Source organism: Liolophura sinensis, chromosome 4 (assembly GCF_032854445.1).
Source record: "Liolophura sinensis isolate JHLJ2023 chromosome 4, CUHK_Ljap_v2, whole genome shotgun sequence".
In the NCBI taxonomy this organism is placed as follows: domain Eukaryota; kingdom Metazoa; phylum Mollusca; class Polyplacophora; order Chitonida; family Chitonidae; genus Liolophura; species Liolophura sinensis.
The window spans coordinates 4,742,856-4,752,709 of record NC_088298.1 but is presented as its reverse complement, the minus strand read 5'-3'; the positions used below and the strand labels follow the sequence as shown (position 1 = coordinate 4,752,709).

General features: G+C 37.9%; 1 protein-coding gene across 2 annotated transcripts; it reads left to right on the top strand.

Annotated features, from left to right (window-relative positions):
• Window positions 1-2,922: 2,922 nt before the first annotated feature.
• Window positions 2,923-9,565, top strand: LOC135464782 (uncharacterized methyltransferase YdaC-like). Of its 2 annotated transcripts, none has more exons than XM_064742328.1 (4): window positions 2,923-3,004; window positions 3,790-4,044; window positions 4,661-4,796; window positions 8,466-9,565. In XM_064742328.1, exons 2-4 carry the CDS (start codon window positions 3,967-3,969, stop codon window positions 8,900-8,902), a joined length of 651 nt encoding a protein of 216 aa, XP_064598398.1. In that variant the 5' UTR covers window positions 2,923-3,004; window positions 3,790-3,966; the 3' UTR covers window positions 8,903-9,565. The 2 variants fall into 2 exon arrangements, with proteins under 2 accessions (XP_064598398.1, XP_064598399.1); XM_064742329.1 differs by lacking the exon at window positions 2,923-3,004 and adding an exon at window positions 3,161-3,223.
• Window positions 9,566-9,854: the final 289 nt, after the last annotated feature.

The window sequence follows — 9,854 nt, the reverse complement described above, 5'->3', positions numbered from 1 at the left end:
CAATAATAAGTGTAGGTGTGTATGTGTGTTAAGTAGAATGATGAAGTGTAAGTGTGTATGTGTGTTAAGTGGGATGATGAAGTGTAGATGCCTATGTGTGTTAAATGGGATGATGAAGTGTAGGTGCGTATGTGTGTTAAGTACGATGATGAAGTGTAGGTGCATGTGTGTGTTAAGTGGGATGATGAAGTGTAGGTGCATATGAGTGTTAATTGGGAAATGCATTTTCCAGGTTGGAAAATTATATCTAAAAAAAGGCATCAAGCTGTATTTGTGGGCACTGTTTAATGGTCCTTCGTCTGGAATATATACATATTCTTCGCGTTAGTGTTTTCTTTGCCTTTAATCGACCGCCACATTTTTCTCCTTTCTAAACAGAATAAATGTATGCATTTTTTCTACATGATTTTTTTAATACAGGAATACATTTTTTGCTCACCATGAAAAAGAGTTGATGGGATAACTCAATAAACATCAATAAAATGAAATAATATTTTATCAATATAATTATGACAGATGCATGGATACCTGTCTTGTTTTCGTGTTCTTCAAATCACACTTTGGTGTATAGGGCAGTTTTTGTGTCCAATAAGATGATACCATGATGACTACAGGGGTATAATTTTATTTGTGTGTGCGTGTGTGCGTGCGTGTGCGTGTGTGTGTGTGTGTGTGTGTGTGTGTGTGTGTGTGTGTGTGTGTGTGCGTGTGTGTGCGTGTGTGTGTGTGTGCGTGTGTGCGTGTGTATGTTTTCTTTGGTGACAAATTTCAATTTGCACCCCTCATCCCTTCATAAATATTGGTTTATCCCTAAATGCCAGACTTACTGTTCGTGGTAATAATAATACTGCCTTGAGGTAATGGAGTAGTAATAACGAGATCGCCGAGTTTGTGACATGGCACTGTATGGAGATCGCCCGTCACGTGCCATCCTGGGACTTCCGGTCAAAGCTGTCAAGGATGCAAAAAATAAATAAATAGATAAATAAATACATACATACATAAACAAATAAATAAAATAGAATTAATGGAATTAAATGACATAGGGTTGTGATGTGAAGTATTTAGGATGATTGTACAGTATAGTATACTGTTCATTATATACATGTATTTATATCTATATGATGGATAACCTGTCATCATACGAATGAAAAGTTGTTAGCTACAACGTAAAAATCTAGGCCTATACATGTAAAATAGATAGTTGTGAAACAACATAAATATGAAACAAAAGCACTTGGTAAAAGGCAAAAAAAAAAAAAAAAAGCAACAAACGTTTGTAAATTATATTTAACATAAGTAAATTGAGTAGGCTATATACATTTACGCCCAGAAGAAAAGTTTTAGGTGCGTCAATTGTAGAAAGGTTAGTATCTATATGCTCAAGTTTCCTTCCGACGTAAACCCTAGCGCCATGGAAAAAATGACAAATTCTTGTGAACGGCATTACACTTCAAAACAATCATGAATAAATTTACGCTCTTGGCTTAGGGCCTACCTGTCACAGTATCGAGGCATAAACACACGGCTGATGTCGCAGCAACGAAAATCCACGCAGAAACCATGTGCACGGGTTTACGACAAACGCAAAGTATACGATAACATAGACAAACTTTTCAGCATCAGTGGGTGAATACACCTTGCACTGTAGACCTGCGCTAATAGCCAGGTACTAACCATGCACCACTACCAGGTGAGGTTTAGGCTCTTATTTATACACGTCAGAATTAACGAAGGACACCCGTGCAGGTTATATCAGATAAGCTTCAGCGTTTCTGTGAGTATACAACCTTGTGGAGTACGTAAATAATACACATTAACGGTGAACTGAGATATGGCCTTATATATGAAGTGACTGGGAAGCTATAGCTCTACATTTCAAAGAAAAGCAAACGTGAGAATAAATAATTAATCTAAACACTGTAGCCAGACGTGTAATTGTATTGCCCATTTTCACTTTTAAACTGTCAATGTCAACTAGCTGGTGCACGTCCAGCTACGGCGTGCTTTGTAATTTTGCGAACTTGGGAGGTGTCTTTTGTATTATTGGCAGGACCTGGTCATTCTCTATAGTTTAACACCTGAGAATTGTGTTAATTTGCTGGGTTTTTTTTTTTTTTTTTTTTTTGGCTTGAACCAGGTATGTTCAGGTGCAGGCAGGTACATACATGTGTATATGCAGTCCAGTTATATATTTACTCGCTTAAAATGACTGAAAGTTCATCCATTGAAATGTAGGCCTATTACTTTCTAATTATGATGATGTCTATATGTAGGGCCGGCATAACTGACGAGTACAGGTAGTAATTTAGTAACATCAGCGAGAAGAGAGAATGATGGTGGGCGAAGGGGTTGAAGGCTGTCTTTATTAGGTTTCTTCTTTAAACAGTTTCTCTAAAATATGCCCTTGTTGTCCCTGACAGGAACACAATTTATTGATTTAGTTAATAAGGCTCTTAGACCCAGCCATTTTAGCATAGATTTACCGACATGGATCTGAAGAACTTCACTGTAAGTGAGAGAAATGTAACGGGAGGCAACACATGTTATCTTCCTTGGCCTACATACGGAAATAACCCTTGCGCTATAAAAATATCTCTTCGATGTTGTTTGATTCAGGTGTAACACTTTGAAGTAAAGTAATTAACTTTCTTGTGTGAAAGCGGCTTTAGAAGCACACCAGAACAGACAAGAATTGAGCTTGCGATCTGATTGGTCAAAGGTCAATCGGCACCGGCGTGAACACATCACGCAGACATTAATTATATCGACTCTGTGCACATGGTGTCCATATTTAGCTATATTTCCCAGGCAACAATCACTTTTATCGCAGTTTGGATGACGTTGCGGAATGCCTAGGCGCGTGAAACCATGGCGTTTCGTAGCCGCTGGGTATGACAAATAGTGTTCACTACTGTGAGGAGTTTGATCATGCACGTGACGAGGGCTGTGAAGACAACTGCAGTTTCCTAGATTTTTCAAACAATTCCTGATCCGAAATAGGGTAATAAGTGATCTGTTGCACCCTATAGATAATTGTGCGTGCATCTTTGTGCTGGTTTGTACGCTGCTGATGTCATCCGACCAATATCTTAGCGGAGAAGCATGGACGTGTTGTTGTTGTTGCCGTCGGTGCTTTAGACTAAGAGCTTGGCCCAAAAGCCGGCCTAAACGGTTTGAGTTGGTCTCCTTGACCGCTGTCGTACAAGTGAAATATTCATGAGTACGGCGTAAAACACTAATCAGATAAATAAATAAATAAGGTAATAAATAAAGGCCAGTCTGAGGGACGGTGTGAGTTAGCTGGACGTCTTCGTTTATAACTCAGCGGTGCTATCTGCAAGGAGGTGGAAAAAAAGATCGATTTTTCCAAATATTCCAATATAGACCCATATATAGGGTCTAATATAACGTGTTATACTTGTCTTAGATGACGGTAATCACGTGTAGAATTGTTAAGGGTCTCCTGATGTGACATTTGTCAGAAGGTGTGCATATCTGTATTTGATTCTATCTTTACACAGCAGCACAATTACCAACCCATCAAAATCAAAATAATTATCCACAGAACGCATGTATTATTCAGAATATACCAAGTGTATACACCAATTAACCCATTCTTATTGTAAGCCAGTGGCATGGAGTAAGATATGTAGAACTTTTTAACCAAACTGGTAATATATATGCAGTCATCTTTTTCATGATATAAATGACTCTTTGTTAATATACCGGTAAGTTCCATGCTGTTGCATATCAGATTATATAAATTACCATGTTGTTCTATTTTAGAGAGTCCATACCCAAGACTTCCATCGATTGGTATTATGATACTGTTTGTCAACACGGACAACATAATGTGAATACAGACAACATAATGTCAACACGGACAACATAATGTCAACACGGACAACATTTATGCACAGCCTAGAACTACCAGCGTAGAGACGCTAGTCCAGAGCAGACATAATGTGGCAGAGGCTTGCAGACAGTATCTCTGCTCAGTTAGCCCACCCTAAAGGGGGACCCATCGGCTGGTATGTCAAGGTAATATGATTTAATAGATTACCTTTAACTCTCCTGTGTCCTGTGTAAATTTATGTTTTATTAAAATCAAATGTAGGTCAGAGGCCAGTATCACAAGTGGCGTGTGACATTTTGTAATCGTATATTTGTCGTACGATATTTCGTACGTCGCTGTTATCGTCTCATTGTCCTATATGCGCGATTATCGTACATGTACAACATTTTTGTGAAACTAGGTCCAGGGCCTAGTTTAGGGAATATTTGAATCCTGCGAAAAGGTTTGAAGATTTGGACTCATATTTTTATGTTACTTATATCAAATTAGAGAAAATGGCATTTTTACCTATGAAACGGTACAAGACTTATTTAGCCATGTAAATGAAATATATAAGCAGATATTTACAATAGTGTATTTTGGGAATTGGAGGAGGGTTTTTGCAGGATCGGACATACTAGTATAAAGTGTTGAAATCTGTGAACATAGACCCTTAGCCAGGGAGTGTCCTCATTCCTACTCATTTGGCTGTGGTTCATGGAGATTGCCAGGTACCCACGAAGTGTGGTGCCTTTATCAGCCAGGCATTCCAATCAACGCAGCAGAATGAAAATTTACGTGCTTTGTGTATGTTTGTTTTAGTATCTATTCAAGAAGGTGAACAAACCGCTGTCGCAGAGTGCTGTGGACTTGTGTAACATCCAGCCTCATCATAATGTACTGGAGGTTGGCTTTGGAACCGGAGAAGGACTTAAGTGTGCCTGCCAGAAAATACAAGGTACTTAAAAGTTACAAGGCACTTACCGGTGAAGTACATGTATGCCTGTCAGAAAATACAAAGCACTTAGTGGTGAAGTATGCCTTTAGGAAAATACAAGGTACTTACTGGAGAATTTGCCTTTTAGAAAATACAAGGCAATTAGAGGTGAAGTATGCCTGTCAGAAAATACAAAGCACTTAGTGGTGAAGTATGCCTTTAGGAAAATACAAGGTACTTACTGGAGAAATTTGCCTTTTAGAAAATACAAGGCAATTAGTGGTGAAGTATGCCTGTCAGAAAATACAAGGTACTTAGTGGTGAAGTATACCTTTAGGAAAATACAAGGTACTTAGTGGTGAAGAATGCCTGTCAGAAAGTACAGCGTACTTAGTGGGGAAATATGCATGTTGTAAAATACAAATTATTTAATGGTGAAGTATGCCTTTAGGAAAATACAAGGTACTTACTGGAGAAATTTGCCTTTTAGAAATACAAGGTACTTAGTGGTGAAGTATGCCTGTCAGAAAATACAAAGCACTTAGTGGTGAAGTATGCCTTTAGGAAAATACAAGGTACTTACTGGAGAAATTTGCCTTTTAGAAAATACAAGGCAATTAGAGGTGAAGTATGCCTGTCAGAAAATACAAAGCACTTAGTGGTGAAGTATGCCTTTAGGAAAATACAAGGTACTTACTGGAGAAATTTGCCTTTTAGAAAATACAAGGCAATTAGTGGTGAAGTATGCCTGTCAGAAAATACAAGGTACTTAGTGGTGAAGTATGCCTGTCAGAAAGTACAACGTACTTAATGGGGAAATATGCATGTTGTAAAATACAAATTATTTAATGGTGAAGTATGCCTTTTACAAAATACAAGGTGGTTAGTGAAGTATGACTTACAGAAAGTACAAGGTACTGAGTGGTGAAGTTTACCTGTCAGAAAATACAAAGGACTTAGTGGTGAAGTATGCTTGTCAGAAAATACAAAGCACTTAGTGGTGAAGTATGCCTTTAGGAAAATACAAGGTACTTACTGGAAAAATTTGCCTGTTAGAAAATACAAGGCAATTAGAGGTGAAGTATGCCTGTCAGAAAGTACAAAGCACTTAGTGGTGAAGTATGCCTTTAGGAAAATACAAGGTACTTACTGGAGAAATTTGCCTTTTAGAAAATACAAGGCAATTAGTGGTGAAGTATGCCTGTCAGAAAATACAAGGTACTTAGTGGTGAAGTATACCTTTAGGAAAATACAAGGTACTTAGTGGTGAAGTAAGCCTGTCAGAAAGTACAACGTACTTAATGGGGAAATATGCATGTTGTAAAATACAAATTATTTAATGGTGAAGTATGCCTTTTACAAAATACAAGGTGGTTAGTGAAGTATGACTTACAGAAAGTACAAGGTACTGAGTGGTGAAGTTTACCTGTCAGAAAATACAAAGGACTTAGTGGTGAAGTATGCTTGTCAGGAAACACAAATTACTTAATAGTAAAGCATGCATGCCAGAAGTATTTAGTGGTGAAGTATGCCTGTCAGAAAATACAAGGTACTCAGTGGTGAAATTTGCCTGTCAGAAAATTCAAGATCCGTAATGGTGAAGTATGCTTGTCAGAAAATCCATGGTTCTTGGTGACAAATCGTGCATGTCAGAAAGTACAAGATATTCAGTATTGAAGTATGCCTGTCAGAAAAAATAAGGCACTTAGTGGTGAAGTATTCTGGTCAGAAAATACAAGTTACTTAGTGGTGAAGTATGCCTGTCAGAAAACACAAATTTTTTAGTGGTGAAGTATGCCTGTCAGACAATACAAGGCACTTAGTGTTGAAGTATGCTGGTCAGAAAATACAAGGTACTTAGTGGTGAAGTATGCTGGTCAGAAAATACAAGGTACTTAGTGGTGAAGTATGCCTGTCAGAAAATACAAATTATTTAGTGGTGAAGTATGCTGGTCAGAAAATACAAGGTACTTAGTGGTGAAGTATGCCTGTCAGAAAATACAAATTATTTAGTGGTGAAGTATGCCCGTCAGAAAATACAAGGTACTTAGTGGGGAAATATTCCTGTCAGAAAATACAAGGTACTTAGTGGTGAAGTATGCTGGTCAGAAAATACAAGTTACTTAGTGGTGAAGTATGCCTGTCAGAAAATACAAATTATTTAGTGGTGAAGTATGCCTTTAGGAAAATACAAGGTACTTAGTGGTGAAGTATGCCTGTCAGAAATGGGGAAATATGCATGTTGTAAAATACAAATTATTTAATGGTGAAGTATGCCTTTTACAAAATACAAGGTGGTTAGTGAAGTATGACTTACAGAAAGTACAAGGTACTGAGTGGTGAAGTTTACCTGTCAGAAAATTCAAGGTATTTAGTGATGAAGTATGCCTGTCAGAAAAAATAAGGCACTTAGTGGTGAAGTATGCTGACCAGCATACTTCACCACTAAGTATACCTGTCAGATAATACAAATTATTTAGTGGTGAAGTATGCCTGTCAGAAAATACAAGGTGCTTAGTGGTGAAGTATGCCTGTCAGAAAATACAAGGTACTTAGTGGTGAAGTATGCTGGTCAGAAAATACAAGGTATTTAGTGGTGAAGTATGCCTGTCAGAAAATACAAATTATTTAGTGGTGAAGTATGCCTGTCAGAAAATACAAGGTACTTAGTGGTGAAGTATGCCTGTCAGAAAATACAAGTTACTTAGTGGTGAAGTATGCTGGTCAGAAAATACAAGGTACTTAGTGGTGAAGTATGCCTGTCAGAAAATATGAGGTCCTTAGTGGTGAAGTATGCTGGTCAGAAAATACAAGGTTCTTAGTGGTGAAGTATGCCTGTCAGAAAATACAAGGTACTTAGTGGTGAAGTATGCCTGTCAGAAAATACAAGGTACTTAGTGATGAAGTATGCTTGTCAGAAAATACAAGGTACTTAGTGGTGAAGTATGCCTGTCAGAAAATACAAGGTACTTAGTGGTGAAGTATGCCTTTAGGAATATACAAGGCACTTAGTGGTGAAGTATGCTGGTCAGAAAATACAAGGTACTTAGTGGTGAAGTATGCCGGTCAGAGAGTACAAGGTTCTTAGTGGTGAAGTATGCTTGTCAGAAAATACAAGGTACTTAGTGATGAAGTATGCCGGTCAGAAAATACAAGGTACTTAGTGGTGAAGTATGCCTTTAGGAATATACAAGGCACTTAGTGGTGAAGTATGCTGGTCAGAAAATACAAGGTACTTAGTGGTGAAGTATGCCGGTCAGAGAGTACAAGGTTCTTAGTGGTGAAGTATGCTTGTCAGAAAATACAAGGCACTTAGTGGTGAAGTTTGTCCAACAGAAAATGCAAGGCATGTAGTGGTGAAGTATGCTGGTCAGAAAATACAAGGTACTTAGTGGTGAAGTATGCTTGTCAGAAAATACAAGGTACTTAGTGGTGAAGTATGCCTGTCAGAAAATACAAGGTACTTAGGGGTGAAGTTTGTCCAACAGAAAATACAAGGTACTTAGTGGTGAAGGTTGTCTGTCAGAAAATACAAATTATTTAGTGGCAAAGTATACTTGTCAGAAAATACAAGGCACTTAGTGGTGATATATGCCTGTCAGATAATACAAGGTTATACAGCCCCAAGTCAAACTGAGGCAATAATTTACACAGCATTCTGTTTCTTTTGTTTTGTTTTTTTATTTTCAGACGGACCGGGGAAAATATACGGAGTGGACATCTCTGAAAGAATGTTTACTGAAACGGCTGAATTGTTATACATGGAAATACACAACAAGAAACTAGAGCTGTTGCTATCGAGAGTTGAAAAACTTCCGTTCAACCACGACAAGTTTGATCGTGTGTACCACGTAAACTGTTATTATTTCTGGCGTGACATGATCGACGGAGCCGCAGAGCTTTATCGCGTGATGAAGCCAAACTCCATGATGGTGACGACACTGAGTCTGAAACGACTAAAACAAGCAAAGAAAAGAGGATTACTGACAAAGAATGCTATTACTGATCCCATGCACTACATGTGGTGTTTAGAAAATGTGGGTTTTGAAGATGTTTCCATGAAGTATGTGAAAAACAAATTGGGATTCGAACATCAGGCAATTTTTGCTTATGTTCATGAGAAATAAAACCTGGAAGAGCTAACTGGCTTAGCGGGCAGTGATTTAAGTACCCTTAGTAAAAGATGACATGAAATGCATTTAGATTTTTAAGTTTATAAATGTGTGATTTTAGGGAAATATTTAGTCATTTTCATGGTAATGAATTTGTCTCTTCATTTGAAACTGTGAAAGACTGATGGATGCCAATCTTTACTGCGTCAGTTGTACCGCATGGTATATTCTGAAATTATGAATTGTGGATCAGTGGAGGGAGCAAACTCTGGCACCAATTTAGTGGTAATTTTTAATATCCTTAAGGGTTCCCTTTTTTGGGCTAGCTAAGAACCCCCAAAGTGTTGTAACCTTACCTAGTCTGAACTCGGCTTCAATTTTGTATTTGGAAATGGTATTTGCTGACTGACTTACTAACCTTTTAAAAGGCTTTTCATTCTAAGAGGTAGATCTACTGAGCATGATTCCTCATCAACCACCCGAAATTCTGCTTAATGTCAAATAAGACATTTGTATGTTCAGATTCATCTTGAATTGGATGAATGATAGCATAAATTTGGAAAGTTATGCAGGTTTTGTTACTGGTGTGTATGTAGTGCAGAGTTTGTTGACCTCAATTTGAACTCAAGTTTGTCATCTCTTTCTCTTCATTTCTGTTTCCTCTGCCCGGTTTCCACATACCATAATGCTGGCTGCCGTCATATAAGTGAAATATTCTTGAGTACGGCGTAAAACACCAATCAAAAAAAAAAAAAAATCATTTCTGTTCTAAAAGTAAAAAGCTATAAGATATGCATTTCATGATGATTATCTGGCATGATATTGAACATAATGGGAAGCACTGGTTGATGTCGTGTCATTATGGACTGTTGGGTGTCATGTTGGTTGTTGCAGTGAGTCAGCGCCATACTTTAAGACTTGCCAGTTACCAGAAGACATTCTCTCGATGGGACAGAACCAAAATATG

What these genes read in the sequence shown, in the direction of transcription:
- LOC135464782 (XM_064742328.1), top strand. Translation starts at nt 3,967, where the DNA reads ATGTGGCAGAGGCTTGCAGACAGTATCTCTGCTCAGTTAGCCCACCCT. An exon ending in CCATCGGCTGGTATGTCAAG is followed by an intron (nt 4,045 to 4,660) that starts GTAATATGATTT and finishes TGTTTGTTTTAG; the next exon opens with TATCTATTCAAGAAGGTGAA. An exon ending in TGCCTGCCAGAAAATACAAG is followed by an intron (nt 4,797 to 8,465) that starts GTACTTAAAAGT and finishes TTTTATTTTCAG; the next exon opens with ACGGACCGGGGAAAATATAC.